The sequence below is a fragment of the Carcharodon carcharias genome, chromosome 19 (genome assembly GCF_017639515.1).
Source record: "Carcharodon carcharias isolate sCarCar2 chromosome 19, sCarCar2.pri, whole genome shotgun sequence".
NCBI classification, from domain to species: Eukaryota; Metazoa; Chordata; class Chondrichthyes; order Lamniformes; family Lamnidae; genus Carcharodon; species Carcharodon carcharias.
Genome location: NC_054485.1, coordinates 96,557,645 through 96,573,460, shown reverse-complemented (window position 1 = coordinate 96,573,460; position 15,816 = coordinate 96,557,645). Strand labels below are relative to the sequence as shown.

Genomic DNA, 15,816 nt, shown 5'->3' with positions numbered 1-15,816 from the left:
CTTCATGTTCCTTTTATTTCTCCTGGGTTTGGGGCTCAGCTGCCGGGCTCCTGAACAGCTTAGCTCCCCACGGACCCTGACTGTTCAGGAAGATTAGTAAAGAGCGGTCTCTTGGCTGGGGTGGTGCCAGGCTGCCCACTGCACTAGTGGGGCAGGTGATGAGGAATAAATGATGGGGAGATAACTCCACCAGGCAAGGCTATTCTCAGTGATCCCTCACTGCCTCCAGCATCCGAGGTCATGTTCCAATGGACAGAATCGTGTGCTGCCCCCAGGAGCGGGAAGCAAGGCAGGAGGGGAGGGAGTTGGGGGGGTCGTGGGGGTACTTAATTGTGCGGGAGACCAATGGCGGGGCGAACATTCGTAGAATTTTGAAGGTGCGTCTTTGAAAGGGGTGTCCGCATGTCAGGCAGGCTCATTAAAGGGTCAGCTCGCTGGAATTCAGTTCCCTTCCCAATAAAGTTACCGGCGAGCGAGCAGCACGTGCCTTCGGATTTTAGGACTGCCTGTAGGTGGAGTGCAGCAGGCGAGGCTGTCAACTTGCCGGAGTTGAAGTGAGTAGCCGCTGCTTTTTTTCCTCTTTGGTGAGCATTGTTCAAGGAGGAGATGATTGGATGGTGGCAGCCTCAGGGGCAATGGGGCAAGGAGACTGGCTGATGGAGGGTGGGAGGGAGGGAGGGAGGGAGTCTGAGGCAGGGATAGAGCCAGGGAAGGGAGCCTGAAGATACAGCGACTTGGGACAGAGGGGAGGGCCTTGCATGTTGGGTGTGGGAGTCCTGTGAATGGGTGGGGGAATTGGGGCATGCTTCTGGCCGGGGGTGGCGGGAGAGGGATGGTCCTAAAGGGCGGGGTTGGTGCTTTCAATGGTGGGGTCCTGGTGTTGAACTGAGGGCACTGGGCAGTGGGGGGAACAGCCACAGTCAGAGGGGAGACCGGGCTGCATTAGGGTGGTGAGTTCAAGGTCATGGTCGGGTCGCAGATGGTCTCATGTGGGAGATCATGGATAATGGGAGCGGTCAGGGATATGTTTGGCATGGGAGCGGTAGCGGGTGTAGCCTCATAGGTGAGAGAAGACAAGTGGCATGTGATGGTTACAGGCTCAAGGGTAAAGGGGGGAGATTGAAGGTAACAGAGGGGAGAGAGACAGTTATATTTGGTGGGTCAAGGGTGATGGGGGGTTGTTGGTGGGTGATGAGGGTGGAGAGAGGATGGTGGAGTGTGTCTGGAAAGTAACTCATCATTTACTCAAGGTTCTTCACAAAACAGTTGCTCTGTGCATTTGAATCCTTGAATTGGGAGAAGGGCGAGGGTCTTTTCGGGTGGATGAAGTTAAAGGTGAGCCTAACTGGCTGACTAAAGGGTTATCCTAATAATCATGAGTGACTGCATGAGAATCATGTTTGGTTGTGTTCTCCTCTCTATGGGGAAGCCCCACAAGGCATCAGGATTTCCCCTGACTTACGGGTCTCAGAACATCGACGTCCCAGTGAGGTCGGGAGCGGCAGTAAAGAACAACTCAGTTTGACAAAAGTTGGGGGAGTAGTGAGGGGGTTGGAGGGTGGGAACAAAGGGAGGCAAAGGTTAACTCCCCAAGTCCCGGTGGGGGGGGAGCAACAGCATTGCATCAATTTAGGACCTCGAGGGTCCCAGGTAGATGGGAGAGTTGGTATAAGTTGGCATAGGTGTATAAAGGGCCATGGGGCTTTGTGGGGATTGAGGGTCTGTGAGGTGTGAAGGCTAGAGGGCTTAAAATCCCATAACACAACTGGGACGAAGCCCCAGAGAACTAAAGTGGGCCTTCTAACCAGCTCACCTGGGCACTTGGCCAGCCCCATAGCCACTTAAGGCCTGCTTTCTAACTCAGCAGAAATTCAGGCCTTAAAATACTGTGTGCAGTCCTGGTTACGTTATGAAATTCATTCTTTCTGTGAATTTGTGAGCTACCAGTCTGTGGAGATTGTAACATTTAAAGTACAGGATGTTCCAATGGTTGTTACATTTGTTCCTGCCTAGTGACAAGGGCAGAACACTCTTGGAGTGTTTTGATAGGTCACCAGATCAGTTCAAGTGTCAGTTTGAGTCAGTCAGTTTTAATCAGAAAAGAAGTGTCCCAGAGAGAAGGGCAAGGGAGGGGGACAGGGAGAGGTCCCAAAAAGAGGTCCCAGTTAAGGGTCAAAGACAGGGGACAGAAACAGGTCCCAGTTAAGAAAGAGTAGAACAGAGAAACAGGGTCCAATTAGAAAAAAGGCTATGGGGAGCAGACTTTACATGAAGTGGGCTCTGGAAAATCCCTGGTAATCAAAGAGGGCTCAGAAGAAGTCCTGATGACCCAAGAAGGCAGCCAAAGGTTGGTGACTCCGTACTGTGGGCCGTTGGGGTAAAAGGACTCCTTTGGAGCAGCAGTGTTCTGATTGGCATGAGTGAAGAACTGAAATTGTGCTTGTATATTGATGCTTGAGTGTACTCAGGAATCTAGGGGAACGGAGTTTCGGCAAGCAAGATTGAAACCCTACAAGTGGGCCATCATTGAAGCCGTCTGAGTTGGGGTGACTTTTGGAGAGAATTCCAAGGTGAGATCTTCAAAGGTGAAGATTGGAAACTTCTGCGAGAGAGACAGAGTTTGAGTGAGATTGGTTAACTCAGAATGCAACTAATGTTTGGATGCGGTTTGAGAAATCCATGGAATCTTTCTTGGTTGCATCTGTCATTTATTGTGTAGTGTGGTATGTTCAATCACAGTTCACCTGTTAATTCACATGTACTTCATACTTACCCTGAGTATTAGAATATAAGTTCAATATTGTAAATTGTTTTATCTTTCTGACCTTGTATGGTAAAGTTTATTTTTGTTTGTTCAAGATCCTTGGAATCTTGTGGTTTTTTTTTTTTCTATTAGCACGTGTCTTGAATCTCAAACTTTGTCTACTTTAAACAAAACATTAATTGTCCCTAATCAGATCTCACAAACTGGGGGCCTGGCCAAGGGTTATACCAAAAAGGATTTGGAGAGGGCGCAGAGAAGATTTACAAAGATGGTGCCAGAAATTTGGGGGTGTACTTGTCAGGAAGAGATTGAGAGGCTGACCCTCTCCAAAAAGTAGGCTGAGAGGCAACCTAGCAGAGACCTTTAAAATTATGAAAGGTTTTGACAGAGTGGATTCAGAGAGAATGATTCTTCTCGTGGGAAGAGCATAACTAGGGGCCATCAATATAAATAGTCACCAAGAAATCCAATAGGGAATTCAAAAGAAACTTCTTCACCCAAAGAACGATGAAAATATGAAACTCACTACCACAGGGAGTGGTTGAAGGGAATAGTATAGATACAGTTAAAGGGAAACAAGGCAAACACATGAGGGAGAAGGGAATAGATAGTTACAATGGGTTGAGTGGAGCATAAACACCAGCATGGATCAGTTGGGCTGAATGGCCTGTTTCTGTGCCATATATCCAACTGTATATCCACTGAAATGCTATTGTGTTTGTGATTTTACCTCAGTTTTCGATCAAAGCTGATTATGAATAATACATTTGTAGCACGAGAGGTACTTGGAGGGTAACAGTACCATTGCGGCCCACCTTGTGTATACAGAGTCACACACACAGGCACAGATGCACAGGCCCAGACACAAAGGCACTGATGCACAGGTGAGGACACAGCACAGACACACAGACGTACAGGCACAGACATACAGGCTTGGATACACAGGCTCATACGCACAGACACACAGGCATAGACACACAGGCTCATATGCACAGACACACAGGCATAGACACACAGACACAGATGCACAGACATACAGGCACAGATACACAGGCACAGACACATGGGCACAGATGCACATAAGGCACAAACAGGAACACAGGCACATGCAGGCGTGCACACCCACACAGCCATGCACACCTGCACAGTTGCACACTGAAACAGGCACACTCTGGTTGATTGTGCTCACTCTACACCAGTGTCTTCTGCTCATTAGCCCTTTTGCCTGTGATACCCTTTCACTTCAATCACTTTCCCCATGACTGTGATACTTTCTTACTTACAGGCAAGCTGCGGTTCCGTTACTGAGTGACAGGCAGCTCCCACCGTTAACACAAGGATCCACAGTGTTTAAGCATTTAAAACCTAGAGATGGAGAAAATGGAAGCATGAAGGGAATGGTATTAACTGACAGAGCAGTAACATCAACTGAACCTCCATCCCCCATCCCAAAGAGTTGAACAACACATTCCATTGCATCAAACACCCCTCCCTGATCTGAATTCAAACCCCTCCTGAACTCAATACCTACTGAACTCAACATTCACTGAAACACCTCCCCACTGTATTAAGCACCCCCCACCACTGAATTAAACACCCCCTCTACTGAACTAAACACCCATCCATTGAATTTAATGCTGAATAAAATACTCACTGATGCAATGTCATGCCAATGCTCAATGTCAATCACTGTGGTGGCACCACCACCCCCCCTCCCCCCACCACCCACGCCCCCCATCCGCCCCACCGAAATCTCCAGCAAAGATGAGTATCAGCGGGCAGCAGTTACCCGCTTACAGGATGTAGTGGTCAATGTGCTCATGTAGGTATTGGGGCTCCAACTCCCAACTTTCTGACTTAGAGACTTAGAGACAGAAGGTTATCAATGAGGTGACACTTAGTAGAGGGAATGAAATAAATTGAGACGCTCAGTGAGTTGACACCAGCCTCTGATTATAAAACCCGGCAGGCTGCAGGAGCTAAGGGTCGTGTGAGGGACACAAGGGGATCCGCAGCTCAGAGTTCCCACTATAAAATGAGCTAGAGGTAAGAGGAAGTGTGTTGAAGATTCAGGAGACAAGGAAGGAGGCTAAGCGGCTAGGGGAGAGTATGCGGCAGCCTGCTCTCTCTGTCAAGTATCTCATGTTTCACTCCAAGCTGGTCAGGGTCCACAGCACACTATGATACGAAATTGACCCCATTTTATCACTATGAGCAATCGCAACTCACTGAACATCTGAGATCAAACGCTCTCAAAACAACTGCAATTTCAAAGCCCCACAACCCACCGCCCAGTATAATTAGAAATTTTAATGTTTACACCATCTGGTAGTTGTATTCAAGGTGGAGATCCCAATCAGATTGTTGTGCTGCAGTCCCCTCTAAAAGAGACGCTAACCAGGACCCCATTAAAAAGGGATTTGTATGATGTAGATTACTTATAAAAAGTGAGTCCCACCATCAGAATCCCCAGAGTCTCACTATCAGTATCCCCTTTAAAGAGGGAGTCTCACTATCGGGATCCCCTTTAAAGAGGGAGTCTCACTATTGGGGTCCCCTTTAAAAGAGGGAGTCTCACTATCAGGATCCCCTTTAAAGAGGGAGTCAGACCATCAGGATCCCCTTTAAAACAGGGAGTCTCACTATCAGGATCCCCTTCAAAGAGGGAGTCACACCATCAGGATCCCCTTTAAAGAGGGGGTTACACAATCAGGATCCCCTTTAAAGAGGGTGGTCGGACCATCAGGATCCCCTTGAAAAGGATGTCGCACCATCAATAAACCCCTTAAAGAGGGAGTCTCACCAATAGGACGTATTTTAATAAGGGACTATCACCATCAGGATCCTATTTAAAGAGGGAGGATTCAGATCCCCTAAAGTTTGTATCTGTATCAGAACCAGAGCAGGAGAGGTAACTTCTCTGATTCACTCTGTTTCTTTGTTAATGTGGAAGCTCCTGCACTATGAGACTCCAGGATTAACAGAGCAGCTCTGTGAATCAATGGTGCTACCCCTCCTCCTTGGCTGCTGGGTCGGTCAGGCCTCAGTCACGCTGGCTTCCAGTAAGGGTTGCCAGCTGGTTGGATGATTTATAGAGGCTTCACTATATGAACTCTTGCCAGCAAATGTTCATCCTGCTCAAACAAGCTTTTTCTCCCATCTTCAGTAATTTGCCAATAGTGAACAAAAAGCCTGTTCAAAGAAAGCGAAAATATGGCGCATTTTTTAAAACCTCTGTGATAGTTCTCCTCAGAGTTTGCTTGCAGCTTGTGTCCAGGAGACATCAGGACTATCCTGGAGGCAAAGCCAACTCTACTTCCAATGGGCCGCTGGTTTAACTGCAGCCTACCTGGGAGCATGGCAACTGACCAGCTTCTTTTACTTGGCTCCTGATGCAGACTGATAGCTGCTGAGTCTAACTGTGGCTGTGGTCTAACTGGTGCTGGTTATGGCCTTGCCCCTCAAGACATCTGTTTCCATTCCACCACCGACTGCTGCTCCTCTTCTGCCAACATCATTGGCCACTGGATTACAGACACACCCCTCTAAACTTTGGGCGGCTATACTCAATTTGGAAACTACTGTGGTGGCAATTTTCTCAGGACATATCTAGGTTCAGGCAGCGAGTCCAGTGTGCTGAAGGATACAGAATATACTTGGTGCAGTGTGCGGTTTGACATAGGAGTTGTTTATCTTTTTATTTTGTTCGTTCATGGGATATAGGTGTTGCCAACAAGGCCAGTATTTATCGTCCATTCCCTAATTGCCCTTGAGAATATGTTGGTGAGCTGCCTTCTTAAACTGCTGTAATCCATGTATCTGGTGTAGATACACCCACCATGTCGATAGGGAGGGAGATCTAGATTTTTGGTCCAGTGGCAGTGAAGAAGCAGGGGCGCAGTTCTAAAGCTGCCAGGCATATTGTTAAGGCTTCCTCAATAACAGATAATTAATAATAATAGCATTTTACCAATAACTGATGTCAGGCTAACTAGCCTGTACTTCCTGTTTTCTTTAACTCTCCTTTCTTGAATAGTGGTGTTACATTTGCTAACTTACAATCTAGTAGGATTGTTCTAGGATTTAGGGAATTTTGGAAAATCATAACAGCATATCCACTGTAGCTGCCTCTTTTAGAATGCTAGGATTAGTCCATCGAGTTTTAGAGATTTGCCAGATTTTAATCCCTTAAATTTCTCCAATACTTTTTCTCTGCTGATAGAGTTACCTTAAGTTCCTCACTCTTATTAGCTTCCTGGTTATCCTTTATTTTTGGTATGTAAATTGTGGGCAGAATTTAGCCCTTGTCGGATGGGCTCGGCAGGGGCAGACGAGGGCGGTCGGGAAGCCAATCGCCACCCGCGATCGAGGCCGGAAGGGGGGCTGTTCATGCTGACGAACCAATTAAGGCCCGCCCAGCATGACACATGAGCGGCAGCGCTCAGTGCTGCCTCTGCGGGCCGGGGGTGGGGTGGGGGGGGCTAGCGGAGCGAGCGCAAACTTCGAGCATGTGCACTAAAGAGCATGGAGCTGCCTTAGGGAGATGAAGAGTTTTCCCAAAAAGAAATAAAAAATTGAAAACATGTTATAAAACATGTCCCCTCATGTGGCTCCATTAATTAAATTTTAAAATTTTTATTTTACTTTTATTTCCTTTTGGAAACCTCAACCCGCCCGCGAGTGAGGTTTCCAAAAAAGTGCAAAGGCCGCTTAGCCTTTTCGCCTGCCCGCCAATCATAAGGTTGGACGGGCAGCGAAAAATTAGGTTAATTGAGACTTTAATGGCCTTTTAATTGTCGGTGGGCGTGCTGCCGACTCCCGCACATTCCCGCTAACTGAAATATCCCGCAACTGCAGGTTGACTCTGGGACGCTCACCCAACGTCAACGCGCATCATTTTACGTTTGAGCTGGTCGGGCGTGCACACACCTGCCGAGGTCAAATTTTTGTCCTGTATCTTCTTCTGTAAAGATAGACACAAAGTATTCCTTCAGTGTCTCCGCCATTTCCTCTTCCCCATGATTATTTTTTTTCTCTGCCTCTGAGTAACCAACATTATTTATTTGAGCTACACTCCTCTCTTGTATATACTTGTAAAATCTCTTACAAACTGATTTTATATCCCGACTAGTTTACTCTCTCATATTCTATTTTTCCACTTTATATCAACTTTTTGGCGGTCTTACGCTGGTTTCTAAAATATTCCCAATCCCTAGTCTTATTCCTGAAACATTATAAATCTTCTCTTTTCATCAAATATTATACTTAATTTTTCTAGTAAGCCATGGATGAATCTTGCTGAGTTTTTGTTAATTAATGAAATGGATTTGCACTGAACATTTTGCATTGTTTCTTTAAATGTTTCCCACTGTTTATTTACCCTTTTAACTTTTTGTTTATTTATCCAATCAAATTTAGCCAGCTCTCCCTTCATACTACTTAATTGGCTTTGTTTAAATTTCCTACATTACATCAGTGACTGCACTTCAAAAAATGCTTCATTGTTTGTGAAGCACTTTGGGACACCCTGAGGTCATGAAAAGTTATATATAAATGCGTCGGTTGTTTACTTTTTTTTTCCCTCCTGTTGCCTTAGCTGGGAATGGTAAACTGGCAAAGCTACAGTCGCATCATTATCAGTTCACCCATTGACCTCCCAGCTGGTATCCTCCGATCCCTGTGACCATTATGTGCACGCATATATAATCAACCTCATTATCCTTTCTCAAATGGGCTAATGAGCTCAATATTGCAGGCTAATCAATGTACGGGTGACTTCAAAGAAGCTCTTATCTGGAGCCTGTGCTATGCTGGATAAATATTTCAATTGGTACAACATGCTGTGTGGATAGGGCCCCTCTCAGCTACCACACAACAGGCTGGGAAACTGAAGATCCTCCTTAACAGTGCTTCATAGCCACAGTATCTGAACTGAAGTCCTTGTTGTGAAGATAAAAGCAAAACACTGCGGATGCTGGAAATCCAAAACAATAATAAAAATAAAAATACCTGGAAAAACTCAACAGGTCTGACAGCATCTGCGGAGAGGAGCAGAGTAAACGCTTTGAGTCCATATGACTCTTCAACAGGGCTAAGGAAAAAATTTTCCTTTTTGTGAAAGTACGGGCAAATTAAACCAGTTGATGAGAGTAAACTTCAAGGAACATAAAAGCATACTGTAAAAGCTTGTATAAGTATATTAAAAGACAAAGATTAGTGAAGACAAATGTAGGTCTCTTACAGTCCGAAAAAGGAGAATTTATAATAGAGAACAAGGAAACAGCGGAGAAATTAAACAACTAGTTTAGTTCTGTCTTCACAGAGTAAGACATAAGTAACTTCCCAGAAATGCTAGGGGGCCAAGGGTCGATTGAGAAAGAGGAATTGAAGGAAATTAGTTTACAAAAAAAATAGTGCTGGAGAAATTAATGGGATAGATCCCCAGGGCCTGATAATCGACATCCCAGGGTACATCCCAGATAGGCAATAAATGCTGGCCCAGCCAGCAATGCCCACATTCCGTAAATGAATAAAAAAACTAAAGGATGTGACCATGGAAATATTGGATGCGTTGGTTGTCATCTTCCAAATTCCAGCATAATGGAGGGTGGCAAATGTAACCCCACTATTTAAAAAGGAGGGAGGGAAAAAACAGGGAATTACAGACCGGTTAGCCTATCCTCAGTAGCAGGGAAAATTCTAGAGTCTATTATAAAGGATGTGATAACAGGACACTTGAAAAATATCAACGGGGTCAGACAAAGTCTATTTGGATTTATGAAAGGAAAATCATGTTTGACAAAGCTACTGGAGTTTTTTGAGGGTGTAACTAGCAGAATAGATAAGGGAGAACAAGTATTTGGATTTTCAGAAAGCTTTTAATAAAGTCCCACATCAGAGGTTAGCGCACAAAATTAAAGGATGTGGGATTGGGATAATATATTGGCATGGATTAAGAATTAATTAGCAGACAGGAAACAGAGAGTGGAAATATGTGGGTTCTGTCAGTGTGGCAAGCGGTGACTAGTGGGGTACCACAGGGATCAGTGCTTAGACCCCAGCTATTCACAATATATATCAATGATTTGGATGAGGGAACCAAATGTAATATTTCTAATTTTGCCGGCGACACAAAGCTAGGTGGGAATGTGTGGTGAGGAGGATGTGAAGAGGCTTCAAGACGATTTAGACTAGTTGAGGGAGTAGACAAATACATAGTAGATGCAGTATAACATGTATAAGTGTGAAGCTATCCACTTCGGTAGGAAAAACAGAATGGCAGAGTATTAGTTAAATGGTGATAGATTGGCAAATGTTGATGTACAAAGGGACCTGGGTGTCCTTGTACACCAGTCACTGAAAGCAAGCATACAGGTGCAGCAGGCAGTTAAGGAGGCAAATGTTATGGTTGCCTTCATTGTGAGAGGGCCTGAGTACAGGAGCAGGGATGTCTTACTGCAACTGTTCAGGGCCTTGGTGAGATCACACCTGGCATATTGTGAACAGTTTTGGTCTCCTTACCTAAGAAAGGATATGCTTACCATAGAGGGAGTGCAGTGAACGTTCACCAGACTGATTCCTGGGATGGTAGGATTGGTATATAAGGAGACATTGGGTCAACTAGGCATGTATTCACTGGAGTTTAAAAGAAAAAGAGAGGATCTCATTGAAACGTATAAAATTCTGAGAGGGCTGGACAGACTGGACACAGAAATGATGCTTCCTCTGACTGGGGGAGGGCCTAGAACAAGGAGTCACAGACTCAGGATATGGGGTAGACCATTCAAGAATGAAATGAGAGGAAACTTCTCCACTCAGAAGGTGATGAACCTGTGGAACTCTCTACCAAAGAAGGCTGTGGAAGCCAAGTCACTGAATATATTTAAGAAGGAAATAGATAAATTTCCAGACTTTAAACGTGTCAAAGGATACGGGGAGAGAGCGGGAGTATTGCATTGAGATAGAGGATCAGCTATGATCATATTGAATGGTGGAGCAGGCTCAAAGGGCCAAATGGCCTACTCCTGTTTCTATTTTCTATGTATCACAATATCACAGTGCCTTTACAGTGCAGAAGAAGGCTATTCGGCCTAACGAATCCACTCTGGCTCTCTGAAAGAATATTCCACCGAGTCCCACAACACTGGCTCACCTTCGTAACCTTGCACATTTGTTCTTTTCAGATATCAATCCAATTCTCTTTTGGATACCTTGGTCAAACCTGCCTCCACTATCCTTTCAAAATGTTTGTTCTAGACTCCAGCAACCCTCTGGGTGAAAATTTTTTTCCCCACATTACATTTACTCCTTTTGCCAATTATTTTGAATCTATGTCCTCCGGTTCTTGATGTTCTCTTGCGTTGGAAGTTTCTCACTATTTACCCTGCCCATACCCCTTAGAATCTTGAGTACCTCTATCACGTCTCCTCTCAGCCTTTTTTTCTCCAAGGAAAAGAGTCTCAACCTCTCCAATCTATCCTCATAGCTACAGTTGTTTATTCCTGGAATCATTCTTATGAATCTCCTCTGTATTCGTTCCAATGTATTCACATCCTTCCTCAAGTATGGCACCCAGAACTGGATGCAGTACTCCATATGAGGCCTAACTAGTGTCTTATACAAGTTTAACATGACCTTCTTACACTTGTACACAGTGCCCCTATTAATAAAGCCTAAGCTACTATATGCTTTATGAACTGCTCTCTCAACATGCCCTGCCATTGTCAATGACCTATGTTCATATACACTGAATACTATCTGTTCCTGCATGTCCTTAAGAGACTCTCCCTTTATTTTGTACAGTCTTACCATATTTTTCCTGCCAAAATGAATCACCTCACACTTCTCTGCATTGAACTTCATCTGCCACTTGTCTGTCCAATCCACCAACATGTCTATGTCCTTTTGAAGTTCAAGACTATCCCCATCACAGTTGACAACATTTCCAATCTTTGATAAAAACAAAGAACTGCGGATGCTGGAAATCCAAAACAAAAACAGAATTACCTGGAACTTCTTACTTCACCCCCTCCTAATATTCACTCAGTTCTGTTGAAGGGTCATGAGGACTCAAAACGTCAACTTTTTTCTTCTCCGCCGATGCTGCCAAACCTGCTGAGTTTTTCCAAGTAATTCTGTTTTTGTTTTGGATTTCCAGCATCCGCAGTTTTTTCTTTTTATCTCTGTGTTTAATTGACTGCCACTCCTCTTCAAGAAATGCCCACCTTGAAGAAGTTCTGCTCCTCTCTGTGAAAAGATTTCTGTATCTCTCTTTTGCCTTGTTCATCTTCATCGCTTTCCATTTCTCTCCTGGTGTTTGACAAGGTGTTTACTAAAACCCGCTTTCAAAGCCATATCTCCTTTCTCAGTGACTGTCTCAATCTCCGACTTACCCCACGTGAACCTTGAGTGCCCTGCCATCCATTCTTAATTAGCACATTCGTTTAGATAATATCACCAACTTCAACACCTCTGTGGTCTTTTGTACTTTTGTCTGTGACATCTTTTGATTATCGGCTCCTATCACTGCTTGCTTGTCCCTACAACCACAACCCCCCAACTTCTCTCTACCCACCCCACCAGCAACCCCCCCACCCCCCACCCCAACACCTTAAACCAGCTTATATTTCACCCCTCTCCTTGGATTCACCTAGTTCTGTTGAAGGGTCATGAGGACTCGAAACGTCAACTCTTTTCTTCTCCGCCAATTCTGCCAGATCTGCTGAGTTTTTCCAGGTAATTCTGTTTTTCTTTTTTCTCTCTGTTTCCTGTCACTCAGATGATTTCATAACCAAGTGCCCACTTTCTCTTTTATTCTATGACCTAGAGTTTTGCTCACAAGTCTGTTGTGTGTTTCTATGTTTCTAATCCCTTCCCCACAGTCAGCTGTGACTCACTCTGGTTGCTCTCCTCTCTCTTAATCTGAAGGTCTAGCTCCACTTCAGCGACTTGAGCAGAAGACAGCACTGAGGGAGAGCTGCACAGCTGGAGGTTCCGTCTTCCAGAAAAACTGTTAAATCAAGGGCTCACCTGCCCTTGATTTTCAAGAAGAACCAGTCGTTCTCCCTTGTGTCCATGCTAACATTTATCCCTCAACAAGTACCATGAAATAAACATTATATTTTCATTTTTAACTTTGCTATTTGTGGGGCCTTGCTATGTTCAAATTATCTGCTGCATTTCCTACATCACAACAGTGACTACAATTCAGAAAGAAGACAAAATAGAACTGTAATACTCCATCTGTATATTACAGGACTCAGTTTGGAATATAAATGGAGCTTTACTGCTATCTCTCACCCTTATATATAATAGATATATATAAACCTTTAATATTCTCTCACCCCCTGTATTTTATGGGGCTCAGTTTCATATTTTCATGTAAATGAAAGGGAGAGTTGCATTTCTATTGCGCTGTTCACAATCACTGCATATTTTCAATTATTTTATAGCCAGTGAAGCCCTTGTTGAAGTGTAGTCACTCTTGTAATATAGAAAATGTGACAGCTAATATATGCTCAGCAAACTCCCATAAACAGTGATGTGACCATGACCAGGTCATCTGTTATCAGCTCTGAAGAGTTACATGGACTGGAAACATTAACTGTTTTTTTTCTCTCCACAGATACTGTTAGACCTGCTAAGTTTTTACAGTGTTTTCTACTTTTAAATCTGTTATTTGTGATGTTTATTGCGGGATTAAATAATGACCAGGACACCAGGGGTAACTTCACTGCTTTTCTTCTAAATCGCGCCATGGGACCATTTGCAACCATCCAAGCAGGCAGATGGGGGCTTGGTTTAACACCTTATCCAAAAGATGGCATCTCCAATAGTGCAATGATTCCTCTTTGCTGCACTGGTGTGTCAGCCTTGATTTTTGTGCTCAGGCCCTGGATGGGGATTTGAACCCAGAACCTTGCAATGGGGAGATGAGTGTGCTACCAGCTGAACCATGGCTGACAAAGTGAGCTACAATACCTTCTCACCCTCTGAATGGTACAGGACTCAAATACTCTCCACCATCCCTTGTACAGTGCCTAGTTCAGCCTGGAATATAAGGAGATCTTTAACAGAGACCAATAAATGCTCTCTCTTGCCCTTGCATTGTACAGGGCTCAGTACAGGATTTCAATAGGACTGTAATACTCTCTCTGTGTTCCCCATACAATGCAGGGCTCAGTGTATAAGTGCAGACTCTGCCAGTTCCAGTATCAGTATCCTCTAACTCTCTATGCTGCTGTGGAGTCTCTCAATTCTGTCACTGTCTGCCTGCAGCCACAGGACATAAAACGGAAATGGAATATTTAGATGAAAAGTCAGTTTGTTCATTATCGCTGTACTCACAGAAAATGCAGGACTAATTCAATTTAATATTTGACTTTAATTCTCAGCTTTCCCATCCTCATGTTTGTACCTGCTACCTTTTGGGAAGTCTGTGTTCAGGGTAGGTCTGTGCGTGAGGGTGCAGTGTGACTGTGGGCTCCAGTCAGAGACAAGCCGACTTTTCCTCTAAGTATTCCATTTCCATTTTACTGTGGGTAAAACGGTGAGATCTTCCATTCTTTCTGTGGTAGGTTAGTTAACTGGAAAATATCAGTGCTTGCTCTGAGCGTGGGAAAGAGGCAAGAGGCCAGACTTGAGACGAGGAGTGAAGAGTCAGGCCTCAGGCTTGGGACAGACTCAGGGCTGGCAAATATCCAGCACTAAGAGCCGGTAGCACCAGGGCTGTACAGCATGATTCAGAGCACAGAGCTTTCAATTCAACAGGGAATTCATGAGAAATCATTTCATCCAGAGAGTGCTGAGAATAGGGAGCTCACTACCACAGGGAGTGGTTGAGTTGAATCGTGTGAATGCATTCATGGAGCTGGATGATAAGGGGGTGTGAGGAGGTTTTTTGGAGCATAAACAGCACTATGGAGCAGTGTTTTTTTTTAAATATTCTTTCACGGGATGTGGGCATCACTGGCAAGGCCAGCATTTGTTGCCAATCCCTAATTTCCCTTGAGCTGAGTGGCTTGCTAGGTCAGTTAAGAGTCAGTCACATTGCTATGGATCTGGAACCACATGTAGGCCAGGCCAGGATGAGGGCAGCAGATTTCCCCTCTGCAAGGGGCATTTTACAATCATCAATAATGGTTACCATGGTCACATTACTGAGACTAGCCCCAAGCTTCATATTGCAGATTGATTAATTGAAATTAAATTCCATTAGCCACCGTGGTGGGATTTGAACCCAGACCCCTCAAAGCATAGGCCTGGGCCTCTGGATTACTTGTCCAGTGACATTACCACTATGTCACATATAAAGCTGTCACCTTATCTGCTCTCTGTTCTTTATCTAGCAGCATTTTATCTTTCACTCAAATCTTTCTTCCCTACTCGAGCTTTCTTTTGCTCCTCATTCATTACCTCTTTTTTTCCCTCTCTCATCTATCTTATTTACAGTCTTTTCCTCTCTCTTTGAAAGCTATTATATTCGCCATCCAACTGCACCCCCAGCCCTGCCCTGCCTTAGCCCATTATTCCTGTCCTCCTCGCCACTTTGTGCTTGCTCCTTCTACTGTAATGACAACAACGCCCATTATTTGGGTCTTTAACACAAGAAGGGATTCCAAAGAGATGTTAATAAAAGGTCAGGTTGCCAGAAGTAACTAATTTCAGGAGGGGAGACCGGGAGCTTGGTTAAAGAGTGGTTTTCAGGCAGGCGTTTAAAGCATAGGCCTGGGCCTCTGGATTACTTGTCCAGTGACATTACTATTATGTCGCATATAAAGCTGTCACCTTAGCTGCTCTCTGTTCTTTATCTAGCAGCATTTTATCTTTCACTCAAATCTTTCTCCCCTACTCGAGCTTTCTTTTGCTCCTCATTCATTACCTCTTTTTTTCCCTCTCTCATCTATCTTATTTACAGTCTTTTCCTCTCTCTCTTTGAAAGCTATTATATTCGCCATCCAAGGAGAAGGAGATACTAAAGGGTTTAGGGCGGCAATTTGAGAGAGTGGGATGGGATGATGGACAGCGCGGACACCAATGGTAGCGCAAATGGA

General features: G+C 44.5%; 1 protein-coding gene across 3 annotated transcripts in view; it reads right to left on the bottom strand.

Annotated features, from left to right (window-relative positions):
• The window catches only part of LOC121291134 (neurogenic locus notch homolog protein 1-like), a 138,748-nt gene that overhangs the window by 114,354 nt on the left and 8,578 nt on the right, over positions 1–15,816 (bottom strand). For all 3 annotated transcript variants that reach the window (XM_041212213.1, XM_041212211.1, XM_041212212.1), the window contains exon 2: positions 4,048–4,129. In XM_041212213.1, the coding sequence (XP_041068147.1) occupies positions 4,048–4,129 (82 nt within the window). The remainder of the gene's footprint in view (positions 1–4,047; positions 4,130–15,816) is intronic.